This window comes from Tachypleus tridentatus, chromosome 7, assembly GCF_004210375.1.
Source record: "Tachypleus tridentatus isolate NWPU-2018 chromosome 7, ASM421037v1, whole genome shotgun sequence".
In the NCBI taxonomy this organism is placed as follows: Eukaryota; Metazoa; Arthropoda; class Merostomata; order Xiphosura; family Limulidae; genus Tachypleus; species Tachypleus tridentatus.
In genome coordinates this window covers 72276357-72299921 of record NC_134831.1, presented here as the reverse complement: position 1 = coordinate 72299921, position 23565 = coordinate 72276357, and the positions used below count along the sequence as shown (strand labels likewise).

General features: G+C 33.0%; 1 protein-coding gene across 1 annotated transcript in view; it reads right to left on the bottom strand.

Annotated features, from left to right (window-relative positions):
- The window catches only part of LOC143255958 (actin-binding LIM protein 1-like), a 116836-nt gene that overhangs the window by 47287 nt on the left and 45984 nt on the right, over positions 1-23565 (bottom strand). Inside the window, exons 6-16 of the mRNA XM_076512447.1 lie at positions 23132-23225; positions 20892-20982; positions 20071-20171; positions 10623-10785; positions 9273-9323; positions 7822-7836; positions 4749-4916; positions 3533-3693; positions 3178-3319; positions 2014-2127; positions 699-787 (exon numbers count right to left, since the gene is read on the bottom strand). Of these exons, the coding sequence (XP_076368562.1) occupies positions 699-787; positions 2014-2127; positions 3178-3319; positions 3533-3693; positions 4749-4916; positions 7822-7836; positions 9273-9323; positions 10623-10785; positions 20071-20171; positions 20892-20982; positions 23132-23225 (1189 nt within the window). The remainder of the gene's footprint in view (positions 1-698; positions 788-2013; positions 2128-3177; positions 3320-3532; positions 3694-4748; positions 4917-7821; positions 7837-9272; positions 9324-10622; positions 10786-20070; positions 20172-20891; positions 20983-23131; positions 23226-23565) is intronic.

The window sequence follows — 23565 nt, the reverse complement described above, 5'->3', positions numbered from 1 at the left end:
AACTGCAAAATAAAATGCAAAACTACAAGTTTACATTATGTTCACATGGACCCAACAAACCTTCATGCAAAATCTGGTGAAGATTCAACAGGAAATGAAGTAGTGACAGAAAATACCAATTAAAACTGCAAAGGTGAAAATTTGTATTCTATCTCCATGGGCCCAACAAACCTTTATCCCAAACTTGGTGTAGATCCATTGACAAAGGCTGAAGTAATGGTAAAAGATGCAAAACCAACCATAAAAACCTCAAAATGCAAAATTGAATATTTGTATGAATCACCAAATGGATCCAATGAATCATCATACTACATTTGGTGAAGACTCATTTATAGGGGGCTAAGAAATGATAAAAGATGCAAATAAAAAATCACAAAACTTTATATGTTCCCCCACATGGACCTAATGAACCTCCATGCCAATTCTGAAGATCCATTAATATCCTGAAATGTAGTTTGTTACATGCACAGACAACAGACAGTGCTATTATATTCATATAGATATGTGATAACTAATAATTTCTACTGTTGATTTTCAGGTTTAAACAAAAAAGGTTTTTAAAATGTTCTAGTATTACATCATTTGTCAAAACACTTCAGAGCTTTGTGCCAAGTTTTATGTGGATTTTTACTTCTAAGCTATTTTCTTAACAGAAAATATTCAAAAAGTAACATGGAGTGACACTTAAAGAGTCTCACCACATAATCTCTCCCTCCAACTGGTAAAGTCGAACACTTAGTTGAGAGTCCGTAGCCTGGTTTAGGTACCGTACGTAAGGATGACACAACTACGAGAAAAAATTATTCATTTTCAGTTACTGTTATCAAACAAAACCCACCAATATTTGAGAATTTTAGTTGTTACTAAGTCACAAAACAACTAAAGTCAAATTACAAAGAAATGCTTAGCTCTTTACTATGTCACCTTTAAAGCACTGACATGTTCCCTTTCAGACACTGTTAGTCTGGTTGGACTAATACTTGTATGTGTTTTGTTAAAAACATTATTTATGGGCAAAGCTGTAACCTTGAACGATGGTGCCAACCATCACACTTTGTTTATACTGTCATTATTCCTGGAAAGATGCATTATTTAAGAATGTAAGTTTGATGTGTGTGTGTGTGTGTGTGTGTGTGTGTGTGTAAGTTAGTATTTTATAAAACTGTTTCAACTTATTTCATTTACATTAAATTGTTCCCAATATTAAGGGAAGTAAAAGATGTAGGATGGAAATTATCTGTGGTGTCAGAGAGCAATGTCCTGGAAATGATCAATCTGCTTCCAAGAAGAGGGAAATTTTTGGAATTTTAACCTTAAAATTACCTTCTAAGACACACTTTTATGCAAAATTAAAGCAAAGTCATCATGTTTACCTGATAAAATCACAGCAACATATTTTATGAAATGTGTATGATTTGTCCTGTTTTGAAGGGTATTGAATGGTCATATTTGACCTGTTGTCTCTCCTTGCCCTTTCCTGCCCCATCAGTTATTATGATATCTTTGATCCCAAATCAGTTAATGAACTTTTAACTTTGTTTTCATGTGTTAGGCTATTGCTATTTGAAGGCGAGGTGATATTGTGGGGGTGTGTACTGTGCATGTGACTCGTGATTACATCATACACAACATAGGCACGGTTTTCATTGGTACAGTATTTTGCCCTGAGTTTCATCATGCCAGTTAAATAATGAGAAACATATTACATTTCTTTGGTCAATAATGCTTGTTAATGGAACAGCATTTGTCATTTCTGACATCACCAATCAAATGCAGTGTGATTACAATATGATTTTACTCACAGCATTGAGTGAAACAATCAAAAAGCCAAAAGAAACGTTTTCACAACATGAAAATCTATTAAAAACTTCAGAAAGTACGTTATTTTCTGAAAACAGTAATTTTCATGACACTGAACAATAAACTTGGTAGGCTATTTGAATATACAAACAGTGGTAATTATGTTACTACCAAATGTCTAACATACTGCCAGCACTATTCTGCAATACTTACCATTATAGGTAGGTGTTGTTCCTATTGACCTTCCAACTGATGACCTGTACCCAGAACCTCGATCAAATGTATCATCATCCCAGGGTCGTGGATGGTCAAGATCACGAGAAGGGGCTGAGAAGAGAGAAAAAGATTCCTAGTACTTGATGCTCAAAGCATATCAAAATAGTAACTTAGAGCACATAAAATTACACATGAAACAAGATGATGCATAGACAGTGGATGCGCTAAGGTGAGGCTTGGGGGGCTTGAGCCCCCAATGAGCCAAGCCCCCCTCATCACCCCAATATTGTCACCTACATATATTCATAAAATATGGAAAACACAATCGTTGTTGTTGCTTAACAATTAACATCAAAGAGACATAGATCTGTAGAACTCAACGTCTTCATTAAGGTGGAAGTATGTGTCATGAGTCCCATAGCAACGTTCTGAATGCACTGAAACTCATGCTCTGTATTAACACTCCTTGTGTAATACCATTCTATCTTGAGCTTTGACGAAGATTAGACAACCACACTGATTTCAAGTTACAACAGATCATCAGAGATTTCACTTGATAAACCAAAGGTTTCACAGGTATTTACCCATTAATTTCATATATCTTTTATTGAAAAGTAAAACATAGCATGCATGTACAAGCGTATTGTGTATAGATGAAAACTATGAAGCATATGAATTATTGATCAGAGTATGAGTTTCCAATGAAAACTGCATTGAAAATGCAGTTGAAAATAGCACACCTTTCTGAAATGTACCTTGGTATTTACATTATTATAATTTATCATCTATACTTCATATTCATGGCACTTTGGGAAGCCCCTCCACAATTTACCTCAGTTTACCACTAGGTAAAATCATATATACATATATATAATTAATATTGATAGAATTAAGAATCCTTTTAATTAGTGCAGCATTTTCTGTTTCAGCTCGATTTTGATAATAACAAACTGTCTGCAGGCAGTGAAGAGTGATATAGATGTGGGACATTGTGGGCTTGAGCACCCACATTTCGCTCTCCTAATTTCCACTTCTATACTCTTTAGTCAGAGGTTTGGATTTGCTGTTTTTAATGCTGTCCTTCCTTGTGATTTTGCTTACTTAACTTCATTAAAATGTATTTATTTTCACTAAGATAGTAGGTGATAAACAAATACTCACAAGCATTAACAGGATTGTTATATCGCATCCTAATTGCTACTTCTCGGTTTGCTGAAGGAGTGCGGGAGGCATTCCGAGGATCTATGTGAGTCTTTTTCCAAGCTCGTATTTTTTCTCTTTCTTTTACAGTCTTCAAGAATACCTGAAATAAGCATGATTTCACTTATGATAATATCAAAAATTATTAGTAGAAAATTCACTTCTTTTTTTTTTATCATATTTTAAAAAAGGTTATTTACCAAGGTACTGGATGTAACAGATATGATGTGTTCAACATACAGTTTTACATTTTTCTTTATTTTCACTCTTGAATTTTTTGATGTAGTAGAGATTTGCCAAATATATGAAGTATTACCTTGCCGATCCCAGTAGCAATCTTGGAAAGTTCTTCCTCTTCTTTCTTCAGCCTTGGATCTTCATATACAGGTTCTTCCCCCTGTTCCAATTCATCCATTAATTCCTCATCTTCATCTACTTCTATGTCTTTGGAGCTTCCACTCCAACGTCTTCGTCGTTCTAGGTAAAGCCAAAAATTAAAAATTGATTAACCCGTCAACTGCTGTGATGCTTGACATCATTTACGGCAGGTGCTGATAAGAGATTTAATGCGTTATTATTGTGTTTTCAATTTAAACAATTGTTTGTTTGTAACTGACCACAAAGCTTCACAATGGGCTATTTATGGTCTGCACACCACAGGTATTAAAATTCAGATCCTAGCATTGTAAGCCTGCAGACATACTGCTGAGTTACCAGGGTGTATTAAACAATTGTAATAACAACACTAAATCAAAAAAGGAAATTTAAGATTTTTTTATATAAGATGCACATGTGCATCATCAACACAATACAAAGGTTATGGAGGTCAAGTGGTACTGATATACTTGCGTCCAGAAAGTTATTTGGATAAAATTTGTAAAATGCCATCTTATTCATACAAAAGAGAAAAAATCAGTTAAACCACCATATGATGAATACATTAGCATATTTTGTGATACAATTTGAAGCATGGATGCAAACAAATTCTAGGTAATTCTGGACATGCTTCACAGTCATAAATTTAATATTTGTATTTCCCCTTTTCACTGCATAATCTGCACTTTGTTTTTATCATTTTACCACTTGGACCAATCCAGTTTTCTTTATGTTGGCAATAAAATATCTTAACTTATAAAAACTCCTCCAAAAAACTCGAAAGTTTCCTTATAAACTCAATGTGATGACCTTCAATAAATAAGCTAATTTTTAAAATGATGTTTTTTGCCTACATTGGTAACAAACAGAAATAATAAACAACGAAACAGTGATAGTTAAAAGTCTAACAATCAGTGATGAAGAGAAAACACACTTGTAGAGAAAAATATATATGTAAAAACAGCTGGTTTGGGTTTGCTCATCTACAAAGACATTTTCTGAACCCAAACCAGCCGTTTTTACATATATAAAAGTCTAAGAAATGATCTCTCCCTAGTACCTATCCGAAACTTACAAATCTTGAAATCTAAATAAATACTTAAACCAATAATTTAAGCAGATAATAGAACATACAAGATAAAAGAAAAATTATCGACCTGGATCAGTGTATGGAAAGGGTGGTGCTGGAAAGTCATCCCGTTCAATCTTGGGTACTTCAGATGGATTGGGTCGCTGAGCCCCAGGATAATGGGACAATTCTATAGGCTCTTCATTGTTCATGTGGGGGGATCGGGGTCGAGGAACATTGGCTTGGATGGACTCCACTGTTTGAGGAAAGAAGTAAGTGATATTTTGAAAAGAAGGATGAAAGAAAAAAATGCACACACGCACAAAAGAAATAACTAACAAATACATATTTATTTAAACAAATTACCAAGCATGTCTTCACAAATAAAAAAATCTCTATTCAGTTTTTATTAATATTATAATAAGTTTTTTCTAACTTTAAGGTTTTTCTCCTTACCACTTTACATATTGTGCAAGTCTCACATCCTTTACAATTATTTTCACAGCTAAGTTTTACAAAATATGCACATCAAAACACAATAAAAATCAAACATGTACCCAACATCTGTATCGAAATCGACTCAACAATGATTGTTATTTGTTATCAACAATATTTTTAAATAAATTGGTACATTTCATAAAAACACAGCCTTAAGTTTTATACTGAAAACCTGTTCTATGTTTTGATGAAAGTAATAAAAAAAACTAACTACTTTTAAATTTGACTTGTACTAAAGCATTAATGTTAAGAACACATACTTGAAGTTGTTTTAATTTTATCAAAAGTAACATCCGATTATATATCTTAATAGTAACATCAGATGAGAATTATAATTTACTGTTAAAACAATCAGTAAAACAGACTTTATCCTAAAACATTATGAACTGATTTTGTAAAAAATCTTTAAGATATGATTACACTGGGGAACACTTTTTCAGTAACTTTGAGTTGCATTGGATATTTTATCTGATTCTGAAGGAGTTGTAGGCGCTGATTTCAAATCTGAAATTAGTTTTTCTCTACAAGCTCTAGTTTGTATGCAATTTGAGGTTAATGAAATTGTACAAATGTGAACTTGCGTAAACCATGTATAAGCATTTTCACGTCCATATATATAGATAGCTTTTAATATTTTGATCATTCTTCTTTTGTTTCAGATCAAACATGGCTTCCAAAAATAGATATCATTGCAGAAACAAGCCTGATGCCTTCTGCTACATATGTGGATGCTACACACTCAATCGTCAGAGACGTAACATATCCTCGTTCGTCAAGTGTGACTACAAGGCATATTTTGAAGTTCATCTTGGTGATCAAGACAAGCAATGGGCTCCTCATGTTGTGTGCCACAATTGTGAAGAAATGCTTCGAGACTGGACCAAAGGAAAACGCAATGGTCTGCCTTTTGGTGTTCCAATGATTTGGCGCGAACCCACCAACCATGTAACTGACTGTTATTTCTGCATGGTAAACACAATGGGTGTTGGGAAGAAAAACCAACATAAGATTACGTATCCGAATATTCCCTCAGCTATTCGGCCTGCTCCGCACTCTGAAGAAGTTCCTGTTCCAGTTTTCAAAGGCTTGCCTTCATTGGACGATAAAGACATTGTACATGATACAAGCGAACAAGACAGTTGTGACAGTGACAGTCAGAAAAGTGTACACAATTGGAGAACTGTTCTTCAGACACTGAACCTTTCCCCGTCCCCAAGCCTCTTCCCCAGGCTGAACTGAATGATTTAGTGCGAGATTTAGGTCTTTCAAAGAAAGCAGCAGAGCTTTTGGCATCAAGATTACAAGGCAGAAATCTTGTTGATCACTCTGTTAAAGTATCATATTTTAGAAAGCGTGACCAGCTTTTTGTGACCTTCTTTTCAGAAGACAGACAGTTTGTTTACTGCCATGACATCCAAGGGCTTCTCAAAGAACTGGGTGTACCTTACTATAGTCCTGCTGAATGGAGACTCTTTTTAGACAGTTCAAAACGCAGTCTAAAGTGTGTTCTTTTACATAATGGGAATGTTTATGGAGCAGTACCTGTCGGTCACTCAGTGCATTTGTGGGAAGACTATGATGATATGAGAATGGTCATGGACTTATTAAAATATCATGAGCACAATTGGATCATTTGTGTAGACTTAAAGATGGTCAACTTTCTTCTTGGACAACAGAAAGGTTTCACCAAGTTTCCATGTTTCCTCTGTATGTGGGACAGCCGAGCACAAGACAGACATTGGGTCCAGAAGGACTGGCCTATTTGTGACACCCTTGAAGCAGGCATGCCAAATATCATACAAGACCCAATTGTAAGCAGAGATAAGATCATCTTTCCTCCTCTTCACATCAAATTAGGTTTGATGAAGCAATTTGTCAAGGCACTGGAAACCGAAGGTGAATGTTTCCAACACATCATCACAGCTTTACCAGGGTTATCATTTGAGAAGATCAAAGCAGGCGTGTTTGATGGCCCACAGATTCGAACCCTCATTCGTGGTGATTAGTTTGTTGCTACGATGACCGTTTTAGAAAAGGCAGCATGGTTATCCTTTGTGGCAGTCGTTCAGAACTTCCTTGGAAACAATAAGGCGGAGAACTACAATGAACTTGTGAACAGAATGCTCCTCGCTTTGCGTGATCTCGGGTGCAACATGAGCATCAAGCTTCATTTTTTGAACAGCCACCTTGATAAGTTCCCTGACAACCTGGGGGCTGTGAGTGACGAACAAGGAGAACGATTCCAAGATCATGGAATGATCTAAAGGTCATGAAAGAACGCTACCAAGGGTGCTGGGACAAAAGTATGATGGCTGACTACTGCTGGAGCATTAAACGAGATTGTTCAGATGAAGTGTACAAATGCAAAAGTTACAAACGCAAATTCCTACCTGAATAAAATACACAAACAAATTGATAAGCTATTCCTATAATTTCCTATAATAACGAAAAATTAAAAAATAAATAAAAATGTCAAATTGCATAAAATCTGTAGCTTGCAGACAAAAACCGACTTCAGATTTGAAATCAAGACACTCAAATTGACTATAGAAAAGTCTTTTTTTAAATGCAACAAAATGAGTGTTCCCCAGTGTTATTTTAAAGTTTTTGTTCTGATTCTGTATTGTGTTTTTTTACACATTAAAACATTTTCATTTACTTACCAAGAGCTGTCATTCCTGTTAATCACAGGAATCCAAGTAACATGGAAAGAACAAAAAATAAATAAATAACCACAAATACAAGATACAAGCTTAACTCAATCAAACATTAAACTCTAAATAAAGCCCTTGTGTCCAAAAAAATTATTGAATTTATTTAACAAGTGTCTGCTACATACAGGCTATTTGTAAATTAAGTTTGTTATTTAAAAACATACTAGGTTGTCCAATGACCATTAACTATGGTAACTTAACATGCATATTATACATGTTACACATCCTGTCACACCTCAGTATATCCTACATGTTACACATTCTGTTATGTGCTTGTTACACCTTAGCACGTACAACACATTATACATTCTGTCATGTTCCTGTTCCATCTCAACATATCTTCCATGTTATGTATAGTGCAGTTTGTAAAAATATGATATTCCATTTTTAAATGAATAATGAAGTTCATTTGCATAGACACAGCATTGCAGGAAACACCACAAAAAAAAAACAAACAAAGAAAATTCACCCATCCCATCACCACAATACGAGTAATTAAGTGTTTCATTGAGAAAGACACATTAAACTCGAAGAGAGTGCCATTTATCTGTGGTGCTGTAGTTTTCATACCTACATTCAGTACTCACACAGCACTAATAATTTACACATTTCCAAAGTTTGCAATACATAATAGACTCTTTCCTACATGACAGCCATTTTGTGAATAATATCAGTGTCACCAGGTGACACATGACACAATCTATGAAATATATTTATCCATACATAATCATAAATGGCTATCAATAAGGAAACATACAATATCACGACAACCTGTTGAACAATGGTTTTGCTGTTTGCCTACAACAGACAAAGTACATTTAAAATGCTTTTAAACACTTATGTTACTGGGAACTCATATTAGACCAGTTAAGTGTGTAATGACAAAGATCATTATTGGCGTACTTGCAACACTCCATCAAACTCATTACCTTAAAATGAATCATGCTTTATCAGCTTCAGAAATATTCACCTTACAATTTCAAAAGCATCATTTTAAAATTTAAAACCACTTTGATAGTTACTCTCTACGATAGTTAATTAGAAAATTATAATAGTTAAAGACAATAACAAGAGTTAATTAATCTACAAATGTTATTAACCTCCATGGACAATCTACTTTATATCAAGCATATTTGCTTATAAAAAGTTTAAACGTGCTTTAAATAAACCCCGAGAAAGAACGAGGCTTTGACACATACACAATTATGAACACAAAACACAAGCTTTTTTAACAAACTATACTAAAGAAGAGATGATGAAACATTCAGTTTGTCAAAAATTTGTGAAAATTTGGCAACTTTTCCTTTTTTTTACATGCAAGTATATACTTGTTATCTGGTTGTACAAAATTATATTAGGAATGTTCAATAAAAGCAAGATTTCTCAGAATGTATAAATACCTTGTTTTGACTGCTGTCCTCGACTTCCAATTCGTGGTCGTCCTGAACCCTCTGTAAAATGAAATTAAAATACAGCAAATTAAAGAGTTCTCTTACTGTTACAATATGTGGATAACAACATAAACTAGCAGCATCTAAACTGCAGTGACACACCTGGAGATATTTGCAAGAGTTACTCCACTGAATGACTTATGCAGAAACACCCAACTGTTTTTTTCATTTACTGTAGGCATAGAGTAAACAAATATCTTTTAGTAATAACGTTAAAAAAAAAACCTCACTCCATAAGATCATCTTAAATATGAACTGCATCATTACAGAAGGAAGAAAACCAGGATGTGAAGAATCAATTTAAACTATATTTTGTAAAAGTGAAGAATATGAACTGATATAATTCAAATGTTCTCACTGATTAGGGGTTTCTATAACCTGCCACCAGGAAATATTGTGTTCCATAAATAATAATATAATGCAAATACCTTAGCTATTTCTTTTGCCGCTTAAGCCAAGCAAAATTGTTAGGATATGACTATAGTAAAAATATTACAAAACAAAAATGCTATAAACAGAGAAAACACATGTAAAAAGTCATGGTCTATGCTAGTAATATTTAACAACTGGACAGGAAATGACGTAACATTTCATAAAACAATGCACGACACCATTCAGACGTAAGCATTGGTTTGCAATATTTAATAAGCATTTTAATCACAAGTAAATTCAGTTATTTTCCACTCAATGGAAGTATCACTTGTATGGAAATATCAAAATAATGAAGAGTACATGTGTACTCACATACACACGTGTGTGTATATATATATATATATATATATGTGTGTGTGTGTGTGTGTGTGTATATATATATATATATATATAATTTACAATTAGTTTTTTCATTTTTGACATCACTGAGTATCCATATTTCTAACACAACTTAGTTAACATTATAATGAAAACTATACTTTACACCTAATGCTAAATTTTCTTGGATATACTTTATAACTCAAGAAAACAAGTAAAGCAAAAAATAAAACAGTTATAGCAACATTTTATTAAGTTTTATTTGAAGCAAAATAGTTATGTATATAGCTTATATTTTGTTTTCTGTGATTAGTTTTAGTGTATGGCAGTAAAACAGTATAAAATTAGGAAGAAGGTACAAATAGTGTTACAATAAACTGCTTTATATAAATGTTATGTACTAATAAATTAACCAAAAAACATTTATACAAATATACTTGTCAAATTAAAATATCAATAAATACTTCAAATTCATAAATTACTTATTATTGTTGTCAATGAAAGTTTTTATTTGAGACCACTGATGCAATTGAAGTTAACCAAAAATACCTGGAGGCCTGTGAAACTGAGGAGATTTGGGCGGATAAGGTTGAATTGGTCGGCGCAGATATCCCTGTGTTGGTTCTGCAGTCAGGTAGCTGTATGTATAAACTCGGCTAGGGTCTGTGACGATTGGTTCTCTCTCTAAACTTCGAGGACTGGCCCTGGCAATCTAAACAACATTCATCAGTGAACCATATAACTACTATCACAACACAAGACTTATAATTTTCCTACTCTGAAAAAAAAAATTCTAACAGGTATTTACTTCCACTCCCATATGCAGTCATTCTTGTTCTGTGCTGCTCTCTATTTGCAAATTTTTTTGCACACCACATGCTTTTTGCTCCCACATACTCCTTGGTTCACATTAATTGATTTATATGTGTAAATTATCCTGTAACAAACCTCCACCAACAGACATGCCCCATACACACCTAATTATCTTCGAATTTATGAAGAAACCTTAGCACCAGCAAACTGTTGAGAGGAAGGATGGGAATTGTGAGAAGTACTTATTTAGTTAGTATCTGTAGAACTATATTTTCAATGTAAGAAAATTACAGCTTACAACATTTAAATACCTTACTTTTGCTCAATTCCACAATTGCTAGAATTCCACAATGAACTGCTGAAGGGTCTGGTATAAGGGAGAAAGTAGAATTACACTTCGAAACAGTCTGAATAACACCTTCATGAAGGAACCCTCTAATAAGAAGATTATACATGTGAAGTTACATAACTTCAACAGGTATGCTTTTCACCCAGATATGGAAAAAGTGTTACAGATTCAGGTGGAAAATTGTGAGGAGCATATTCCAATGTGAGAGAAAACATTTGACAATGATCCTAACTACAATATATAATAATTTAAACCCTCTTGATGAACAGAATGTGGGCAAAGTAAGGGATGTGCTCTAAAGTGTAGAGTGGCTAGGGTGAGATGGACCATACACAGCAAGTCAACTGTATCCAAAACATAACCACCAGGAGCCAAGATCCATATATGGGTAGGATGAGGATCATACCATTGGTAAGTAAACTATATGCCCAAACTCAGCTGCTGGGAACCGACATTCATGCAGAAGTAGGAAAGAGGAGCATACTATTTTCACCTTAAGTTCAGCTAACTGGAGGAAGAAACTCCCAACACCAATCGGAGAACAACAGGGCACATGTGAGAAGAGCAAAATACATAGATATCTCACTCATACCAAACTGACTGCACCATCTCAAACACAGTAACATTGTTGTCATAAAGACAATGAAAGTTACCACAAAAAAAAGAAGTGGAACAACCAACAAATGCACCCATCATGACCCACAACACCAAAGCATTACACCCAAGGCAAAATAAGTGGAGGCACCCCTAAACACGTGTGAAGACTTATGTTGATTTTCTCAACTCTAAATCTAAAACTTAACTACTGGAAACCAACTTCCATGCAAGAGTAGGATGAGGGATCCTAACCAAAGTGATGAACTGCACATGCGCCAACACACTACATGCAAGTAAATCATGTAAACTGGTTCAGATCTAAGTCCAAAATTCAACCACCAGAAAACAACATCCATGCAGGGGTAGAATAAGGAACTCCAATCACACAACACATGTGAGGATATACTGTGATTGGTTCTGCTCTAAATCCAAAACTCAACTGCCAGGAACCAATATCCTGATATGGATAGGACAAGAGATCCCAACAGAAGACATGTTGTTGGTTTGTTCAGGTTTAAATCCAGAACAGCCAGGAACTGACTTCCATGTGGGGTTAGAATGAGGGGACCCAATCATTGTGATAGCTCACAAAAGCATGTGTAGAAATGGAGCATACCTCTGAAGGATTTCCATCAACTACACCAATAAAACACTATCACTCTACTCTCAATCGAATGGAGTCATCCTTGTTTATATTGTATATTTCTCATTCAGGAAGATATCTCCATAGTCTCCCATTCCAGCAGCTTGAAACTGAAAAGTTATAAGGATCCTCTTACTCCACTAAAAGAAAAGTTGGTAGAAAAACGTGATGAAGAGCCTGGAGAAACATACATACTGGAGACAATGCAACTGGTGACCACGTAACCCTATTTCATAAAGCAGACCAAACCAGATTTATTCAATCTGAGAAATGGGTGGACAGCAATCCCCTTCTGCTTTACTCAAAAAGTACACAGGTCAGTTTGGTCCAGAACAGGCATATTTATGAAATGAATATATTATAAGAAATAACCTACAAACAGTATCATGGAACACCCCATCTCTAGCATATGTAATATTAAAGAACAGTGTGAATTTAGTGCCCATTGAAATTATGAAAGTTAAGTCAACATGGCCTTACAATGTGAATTTAAGCTAAAATTTCAGTGATTGAAGCATATCTGGACCTCATCACAGAGCAGAATCCAGATCAAAATATGGGACAGGCTCCTTAAAATATATGTAATGAAAGAAAGAAAACTTGCCCAGCTATAGTTGCACTGAAATCTAAAGAATAACAACAGGTGGAAGACAATAACCCAACAAGGAAGAAATAGCAATGCAGATAGCAAGAGATGAAAGTATGTGAAGTGGTCCACCTGCCCACTTAAAAAAAAAAAAATTCTTTCAAAAGACAATGCACATGAGATGTCAGGGAAAAGTAAGATGCCTGGAATAATTGACATGAAAAAGAGGAGAAGGATGAATAAGCCATTCAAACTAAAATCTGCGCCCACTTGATAAGGGTGAGAGGAAAGAAGAGAAGGATGAATAAGCCATTCAAACTAAAATCTGCACCCACTTGATAAGGGTGAGAGGAAAGAGGAGAAGGATGAATAAGCCATTCAAACTAAAAGCTGTACCCACTTGATAAGGGTGAGAGGAAAGAGGAGAAGGATGAATAAGCCATTCAAACTAAAATCTGCACCCACTTGATAAGGGTGAGAGGAAAGAGGAGAAGGATGAATAAGTCATTCAAACTAAAATCTGCACCCACTTGATAAGGGTGAGAGGAAAGAGGAGAAGGATGAATAAGCCATTCAAACTAAAAGCTGTACCCACTTGATAAGGGTGAGAGGAAAGAGGAGAAGGATGAATAAGCCATTCAAACTAAAAGCTGTACCCAATTGATAAGGGTGAGAGGAAATAGGAGAAGGATGAATAAGCCATTCAAACTAAAAGCTGTACCCAATTGATAAGGGTGAGAGGAAAGAGGAGAAGGATGAATAAGCCATTCAAACTAAAAGCTGTACCCAATTGATAAGGGTGAGAGGAAAGAGGAGAAGGACGAATAAGCCATTCAAACTAAAAGCTGTACCCAATTGATAAGGGTGAGAGGAAAGAGGAGAAGGACGAATAAGCCATTCAAACTAAAAGCTGTACCCAATTGATAAGGGTGAGAGGAAAGAGGAGAAGGATGAATAAGCCATTCAAACTAAAAGTTGTATCCAATTGATAAGGGTGAGAGGAAATGAAATCAAAAAAGGATAGTTGCCACAAAATAAATAGGTGGAAACAGTTATGATGGAAGGAAGTCATGCAAATGAAATAAAAATGGAAAACATTAACTAGATCAGAACTGGTATAGAGGTGGTAAATAGAAGGAATGGTAACCAGTGAGAAAGAAATATTACAATAATTCAGAATTGAAATAGAGCACTAAATCAAAGGTCCAAACACAAGCACTACCTTAAGAGAAGTGGTAGTTATGTAGAATAGCAAAGAGGGGATCATGAGTCATGTGTATGTGTGATGCATGTATTGGTGGTAGTTTGTTGCATGATAGTTTGCATGTGAGAATCAGTTATCATGTAAACTGAGGGGTGTTAGAGTGAAAGACTTTGTAGCATGTGGAAAAAATTTTGCAAATAGAAGGTAGCTCTGAACAAGAATAGCTATCTATATGAGCAGAAGTAAAATAACTTGTCAGAACTTTGTAAATCTAACAATTTTGTCAAGCAGATAAGCGAACAAGTACAAGACCTCTTCTTAAATTGAGATAGTTAACACAATCATGTTGCAATAAAAACCTCAAACATGGAGAGTAAAAAGGATCAACTTTTGTTCTATCTAAAGTTAATGGTTGCCTCAAATCTATTAAATTGTTGGACATGGACTATCTTTCGATGTTTTGTGTATATTATCTAAATGTGCATGGAGTCAGTCCATTGGACCAACCCCATAAAGGTTAAGAAATATTGACTATAATTCAAAATTTATTATAAGTATGTAAAAGAAATATGTCAAGCTTTTAGTAAAATGTACAAGTCTGTTGCACAAAATCAGATGTGTTACTAAGGTATGTGTACTCAAGATATGTCTGTGAAATGCCAGCTTGACTCAAACACTGACCAGCTGGAATGCAAAGTGATGTCCATATGAAGAATGTAAACACTTTTTGTCCATTTCATAGGTTGTTTTGTTATTGAATTTCATGCAAAGCTACTCGAGGGCTATCTGCAAAACTAGAGGGAAGGCATGTTTGGTGCACAAGTTGTATAATCTTCTTTAATAACCACTAAAACCTATGATATGTACATCTACAGTTCTATTCAGTATTCCTGTACACTGTATTTGGTACTTACTCTCTTTTACCACAAACTGTTGCTAAGTAAACAACTCATGGTAAAATGTATAGTAGTATCTCTGACATTTATTACATAATAATTATGTTGACTAGAATTCTGTAAAAGGTCATGGTTGCACTGTTCACACTTTGCCCTCTCACCATATATGATTAACCCATTGACTGTCACATCACCATGTAAGGTACAGTCCACCTCTGACAGTTGAAAGCAAGTGTGCTGTATACAGCATACAGCTCAGAAATGCTCCACACAAGTACAGTCAAAGAGTCAATGAAGTATACAAATCATTTTGAAAGTTGTTATTGAAAAACTTACCCTACACTTAGAATTCAGGGTAAGACAATATAAATTATCATTTCACATTTAAAATATAGTCTCTGGAGCATTCTAGACCTGATGGTGAAATCATCTACCTACCAGCACAGCTAAGGAAGAATTTCACAAATATTTTTTAAATGCTGTAATGAGAAATTAGATATGAACTGAATGAAGAAAACCACATGCATAATATTTAAGGTTAAAATTAATAAATAATTTGTTACATATTTGAACATTATTGTAAAAAAACATTCAGATATTTTGAAAGCTTTTAATTTCTAAAATACACATTTTAGTTTGTGTAGTAAATAATTAACAATTAATAATACAATATATTTCTGGAGGGCAGATATCACGGGCACTTTTAATTTATCTTTTGTCGATCTATAAAAGAAATCAGTAAATAGTCAAAGGCTCTTTGATAGACAGATTGTTTGATTTGTGTCAGTTATTTCCACTAACCATCCCAAATTTGAAAATGATAGTCTAGAAGTCTAGCAACTTTTAAATTATTCTTGTCCAACCAAGAAGCAAGCTTTGAGCAACACCTTTATAATGTAACCACAGTAGAACATGATTGTTTTTTGGCAGTCACAAGATTCAAATGATGGATTCAGAGATCCATAATCCACAACACTAACTAACACGATACACTCAGCTCAAGAAAGACAGACAAACAGATATAATTTATTTTTACATGATCCTTTTTTTGCCATTGTTGGTATTTAAAAGAAGAATCAAATATCAGAAGTTGCTACCAGTAAGATTTTTCAACACAAATGGTAAAATAAAAATTTCAATTACTTAAGGATATACTGTTTCTGCTACTAAGAAAATTCAGCTTGAGCACCCATAAATATGTGTATTGAATGTTACAGTCCTTGTTCCATCAAAAATCAATGAAAAATACAAAAAATAATTTTAGCATATACTGGCCTGAAAATAATTAAATTTATAACAGTTAAATAGTCTCATTTCAGAAAAGAAGAGGCCATCTAATCATTTCCTAAAGGAAAAAAGGGTCATAATTTTACAAGGACATAATATAAAGATACTGTCTTGTTCTTACATTTCATGTTAATTTCCAACTCTGTTGTTTTCAACTTCTGATAAACTGTAAATGTTGGTTACAGCCTACAATACCAATCTGTCTTGAAAGGCAGCCATCACAACCACTAGTAGTTGAATAACAGGGTAGCTTCTGGTGTTGCATGCATGGTCCAATTAAAATAAAATCATGCAAAATCATGAGGTCATGCAAGGTGAACATATATGTCAAAAAACATGCAATACATAAATAAGTTAAAAGCTAAAAAACATTCAATTTTTATTCTAATAAGAAAATTGTAAACATACACTACTTTTAATGGACAAAAAATTATACATAGTTTTTGTCATTGTCTCAGGCAATCATGCATCTTAAAAATGTATCATTGATAACTTTACAAAGAAAATAGTTTTATGACATTTCACATAATAAGTTTCACATCAGCAATATGTCACAATTTCAAAGGATATTAATAAAACTATCTAAACTATGGAAACAATACAAATTAGTGGTGTTAAAATTGTTCAAAATAGTTTCTTTACACAATAAGAAGTATATAAAACTTCTCTGTAAAACAAACTTGTATATCTGATCTCTGTAAATATCAAATTACATAGAAAATTATTTTAATTAATAAAAAAAAACAGTTAGTATAAACTACAAACACAAAAACTCAAGTCACTACACAAACTTACTGGATGCAAAATTCTCTTCATAATTCAATCCAACATTGAACTATTTGTACCTAATTAAGTTTAAGTAAAAACCACTAATTTGGGAGATAAGCCAAATGTTTAATGTTATTTGTTTTTAATTACTGTGTTCACTTTTGTGTAATTCATATAGTATGGTTATTATTACAAATGTGGTTAAGTTAATCTTCAAACTGAAACTATTAAGGATTTATTTTAGCCATCATCATATGCTATATGTGAAGATATACATCTAACAGCTCTTAAAATGTTTCTTAGAAATAAATGGGAAATAATGAACATTACAAAGTCTTATAAAAAGGTCCTTCATACTTTCTAGTTACAAACAAATGCAGTGAACCAGAACATACTGCTGAATAAATAGGATGAAGGATATGAATATATATCATAAGCTAAAAAAATCATGAGACTCAACTCTTAGGTAGCAAAGAAAACAAAAACTGTGGTAATTAAGTAAAGATGATTCTATAACTCAACATAATTATATATATATGTGTTGGAATAATTAATCCTACTGTTAAAAGCATTATTACTTAGATTCTCACACTTCAGAAAAATGTGAGGGGTCAACAATCACAGACTCAGTACGTGAAACCAATGAAACAGTAGGTATGAAAAGTACACATACATCATATGCAACATTTGGATGTTTGTGTAAATAAATACTGGAATATCATACTCACTGTCACAGATGTGAGACAAACTCACACACACTCAAATGATGCATTCCATTCAAACATCAGGAAAATAATCTACTAAAGTTTTCATTGTAAGTTTAATTTTCAGTTATTTTTTGACAACTTGTTCAGAGACAAATAAGATTGAATAAAATAAGTGAGTATAACAGAACAAAAGATTACATCAAGAAAGGGTTCCCCTTTAATGAGGGAATGTGTAAGAGTTTGGTTCTATAAGGTGTTTTACTGTATTTATATTTCATCCAATTTCCAACTTATCTTACCAAACTGAACTTGTTCTGTGATTGTTTGTTTTTGGATATTTTCATAAAGTTACTCAAGAGCTACATGCATCAAGCTTCTCTGGATTTAACAGACTAATGATCGTTCATGACTATATATATTTACAATTATAGCAACGATATTCCAATATGCATTGCATTTTCCAAAATAAAAGTTTCTGTTCAGATACATTTCCAGTCCAAGTTACATGTACTTACTGATGCTGTCATTAAAGAAAAAAAAAATTTAAATGTAATTGCAAGACTTGAATGAAATTTTTAGTGCAATAAAAACGTTTCTAACACCAAAACTATTCCAAACTGACTTTAAATATGACTTAGAGAAAAACTGACAGCACATAATAAATTAGTTTCATAACAATTTTGTATTAAAAAAACAACACTAAGATGCTCATAATAATTTTGTGATAGATTTACAGTTAGTACTAAAAATTTACTGTTGTAAAAACAGCAAATTTCAATACTTCATAATAAGATATTTTCAGATGATGGTTTAAACATTTAAAACTAACTTCAATACTTTGGATGAAAGCTTTACTGTTCAACAATCCTCAACTTGAATTACAACATTAGCAATTTATAATACAGAAAATTTGTTGGTTTGTACTTAGTCACAAAGCTACACAATTGGTCATCCAGGGGAGATTCAAAATTCAATTTATAGTATTATAAGCCTTATTATAAGGTGGGGGGGAGTACAACAGAAAAACTACATGCTGCCACATTCATTCTATAACAGTGAAACTGTTAAATGTAGTAAAACCTATCACTTTTTAGTCATTATAAAAATTATAAATAATTATTATGTCATGAAATTAAGAAAGAAATGTATTTTTATTATCACTACACATGAGTAAACCTTAAAATTAATAGCTTCTGTGTACCATTGTGTTTATGTTAGAAAAACATTTAAAGCTATAGGTCAAGCTTAATAGCTTGTATCGAGAATGACTGTAGTTTGTTATTCATGGAAAAGATAAACTACAGTTATGTATCACGTAAAATAAACATCAATAAATGATACACAGTTTACCTTTTATGAATTACATGGAACAACAAAATGAGAAAAATGCATTAGAATGAAAATTTCACACAATACCAAGTCCAATTGACAAAACTCATATGTTTTGTCAAGAAAAAACATAGCAAGAAATTTTCAATGGTATAACTCAGCTAGCTAGAGAGAGCTGCTAATCATGGTAACATTGCTAAATCTAAAAAGTTCACAAAAATCGTCCTGGAATACTTAGAAAGTTCATAATGATGTAATAAGCTAGAAAATTGTAGCATTTGGACAAAGAGTACATTACAAATATAAATAATCAGTGAAGAATAAGGATAAGAAATGGCATTGAGGTTGTTTTTTAAGGGTTTAGGGTAATTTAGTGGATAGAACAGCCCTAGTTGACCAAAAGGTCACCTAGCTGTCCTTTAATATTATGCTGAGAATTCACTGAGTGTTTCAGACCAGTGTTAGAGGTGAGAGTTATCATGTCCATTTAGTTACTTAATCAATTAGTCATGGAATTCTGTACTGAATATTTATTAACAGAAAAACATTTTATTATTATGTGAATTTAGGCCTAAAACTTGTGTCAAAGTGACCATAGCCTGAAAACATTATTGATAAAAAATACATTATTGATAAGTGGACTAAATTTGGCATTACTTGAACTAAATAAACCAAAAAAATTAATATATTAAAATCAACTAAAAATAACACTGTATAGATGAAAGCTTAAATCTTTCACTTTATCCATATAAAAATATGCAATATTTTGATAGGGGTATTCTGGGGGAATAAATTAATATACAGTCTCATGTAACAACCTGCATCATTTGTCCATGTCCATTAGATAAGGTTTCTTCTGGTCTTTCCTCTTCTTGGCCATTTGGAGCTGGTCCACAACGAGGATGCCAAATTGCTCCCCCTAATATTAAGTTGAATCTTCAACAATCAAGCTTGTTAATCAATAAAACGTTTGCAAATGATGATGACAAGTAATTTGTACCAAACAAGTTTGTCAGCAATAGGAGGTTAAACATTATACAGTCATCAACAAATTGAAATTAGATACCATATATACATATCAATATTTCTATTAAAGACATAGGAATAGGTTTATTAAATTGAAACAACAAATATTTTTTCCTTATCCCTATTTCCATTCTCTTGCCAGCACTTGATGCTTATATATATTAGTCAGTGACCCAAAAAATGCACCCAGTTTTAACCACAAACACCCCATTTTGCATATGTTGCTTAAGCTTAACTATTAACTCCATCTTCCTCAGCTTCATGGCCAACCTCTTAATGAGATAACCAGGATTTACAAAAAGTTATACATTCATTTAAAGAAACATAGATTTGAGACTAGTCTCAATTACATGAACAAAAAGTAGATGTCACATTCTTAATATGCAAGGTGCTTTTACTGGTTTTAAAAACATCTTTATCTTATGGACAGTTTATAAAAAGTAGCAAACCGTTTTGACTTAAAAATAAAAATGGTAAAAGGTATTCCTTCTAAGTTTCATTATTAAAATTATAAAGGAACTTGAGAACAGTTACGTTTAGCCAGTAAAACAAATTAATGTTTCTCTTAATGAGACTGGTCAGTCTCCATGTTAAATATATATATAGTTCAGACCTTGCATGTACATTTCTTCTCCATCTCCAAAAGGATCTCCACACTTGGTGCAGCGAGCACATGTTGGATGAAAGTGATGACTGTCTCCAGCCTAAATCAATACCAATTATCAAAAAAACAAAAAATATTATTCAAAGTCACAAAGAAACTACAGGTTATACAACACAAGTATGATAACTAATTTTTCATCAATCATTAGTGACACAAAATTTACTAAATACGAATACGACTAATAAATATAACTGATGAATTGTGCAAGTGTCATAAATTTTTAAATTACAGGTTATTGACTCTGTCAAGACCTTTAAATTATTGAGCTAGAGTACCTGAAACTCTCTAACACAAAGTTCTGCCAATCATTACATATTGTATAGATATATGAAAATGAGCCACTCAGTTCACTCATATGTCAAACACACATGTTAAATACTAATTAAGAAATCAGCACACGAGATCACACTTACAAAAGTTGTTAATCTTTTCAAACTAGACCCAAAATGTGAGTGCTTTTGAATAGTTGAAGAGGAATAGTCAATCACCCAAAAGTGCTCAAGTTTGGGTCTAGCTTGACAACACACATATCAAACCCAAGGATAATTCCCATGCTATACTTTGTATTTATATGAATAATTAAAATATTCTAACAACATTTACTTTGTTCTTTTTAACATTTGGTTTCATTGACAGATTGTATTGAAACATCTTAGTGCAAGCTGCACAAAAGGCAGGCTGAACAGACCTCATAGTTTTGTCAAGATGCTCCCATTTTTTGATAGTCTGCCCCAGCATCCCAAGAAAGGTCCTTGTAATGCATAAAATGTCCTGGTTTTATCACAAAGAGCCTAAACTGTCAGTCATAATGAATCAAAAATGTAACAAGCTTGACTTGATAATTGCCATAACACACACACACTCCTTCCACCAAACTATCTCAGAAGTTCTATCTATACATTGTAATAAACCTAAGTATATTAAGGTATGAATGTGGAGAGGTTTAAAGCAGTGCTAAGTGTTAAAACACACAATGTACAGTCATTTAATGAATTTTATGACTAGTTAATTAATAGAAATACAAAACTTCTATGATCCATTTGTTGTTCACAAAATTATGTCTAAAACGTTTCAAGGTAATATTAAAACTTAAGCATAGTATATTTTAAAATGCTATAGATTCTTAAGTAAACTCAGTATGAAGTAGCCTATTTTAAGATAAACTGGTTAGAGTGAATATTTAAAGATATCTTGGAGGGATAATTTGACTATTTTTGTTTATTTGTTTTGTAACTACTCCAAAAAACATGTAGCTAAAAATATTTAAAAAATAATGCCAATGATAATATATTTGGAAATATTGTGAAACAGTTTAATAAATGTAAAGTAAATTAACTAAAAATTAAATTATTTCAAATTTATAATAACTATTTTGATATTAGTTGCAAGGACTGGACTGTTCCAGGTTTTTTTTTTGTTTTGGAAAGCTGGTCACCCAAAAAATAGGCTATCTTTTGCTCTGCCAACTACAAAGAATCAAACAATGCATTTTAACATTTTAAGTCCATGAGATTTACACTGATTAAGGGGGACTTTTCTAATAAAATATTGTTAATCAAACATTACCAAGATAAAAATCCTAATAAACTAAGAAGTGAAAAGTTTAAAAAAAAATTATGTAATTACAAATACCAGCTTCCTACACACCACTGCAACAAACAAATGTAATATTTTAATAAGCATTTAGGTCTACCAGTCACAGTTTGTAATATGTCTCCTAATAAATGTACAGCAGTTAAATTAATACTTTCATAAATTCACACCATGAACCATGACATGAAAAGTGGGTTCTAAAGAATTTCAAAGAGCTCCTTCACATCTTATTGGGCATCCCTTCTAGTTGCTTTTAACTGTAATCTGGATATAAATCAAGGCAATTAATAATTAATAAAAGAGGTCATTAATTACTGTCAACCCACAGAAAAGTTCAATCCCTTCAAACATTAACTTATGGTAAACTGCTATGAACAAGAAGTTTAACAGATCATGATTCACTTTCACAGACAACTCATATTTAAAACATTTTAAATATGAAACATCTAATTAGATAACTTAAGAATGTTATCAATTTTTCCTCCAAGTTCACATTCATACTAAAAACCTCACAATTCTGAAAAAGCAATTACAATTTGTATTAAAAAGAAAAGCTTACTTGTTTACAAGTTACTAAAATACATGTAAGCATGTACCTGTAATACTTTTCCTACTATGTATCTATCACAGTGAGCACATGTGACACCAAACAACTTCTGGTAGTCTCTTTCACAGTATGGGAGTCCATCTCTATTGAAAACAAAAACATCATAACATATAAAGATGTTACAAAATATGTCCTGAGTAATGCTTGTGCCCAGAGCACCCAGGTCATACTAACACTGTTATTTAACTACAGAAATGAAGTAACAAGTACGTAACTTCTTATATTAACCATTACATAATGATACACATACACACTCAGAAAGGTTCAACTCCTACTTATAAATAGGGTATCTAACTTTGTTGGAAAGTAAAAACAAACAAACAAAAAACCTAAATTAATCTAACATACTTGTTAACCATGGCTTTTGTGCACAAACTAGAAAAAGTGTGTGCGTGGGGGAGATGGGTGCACATGCACCATTCT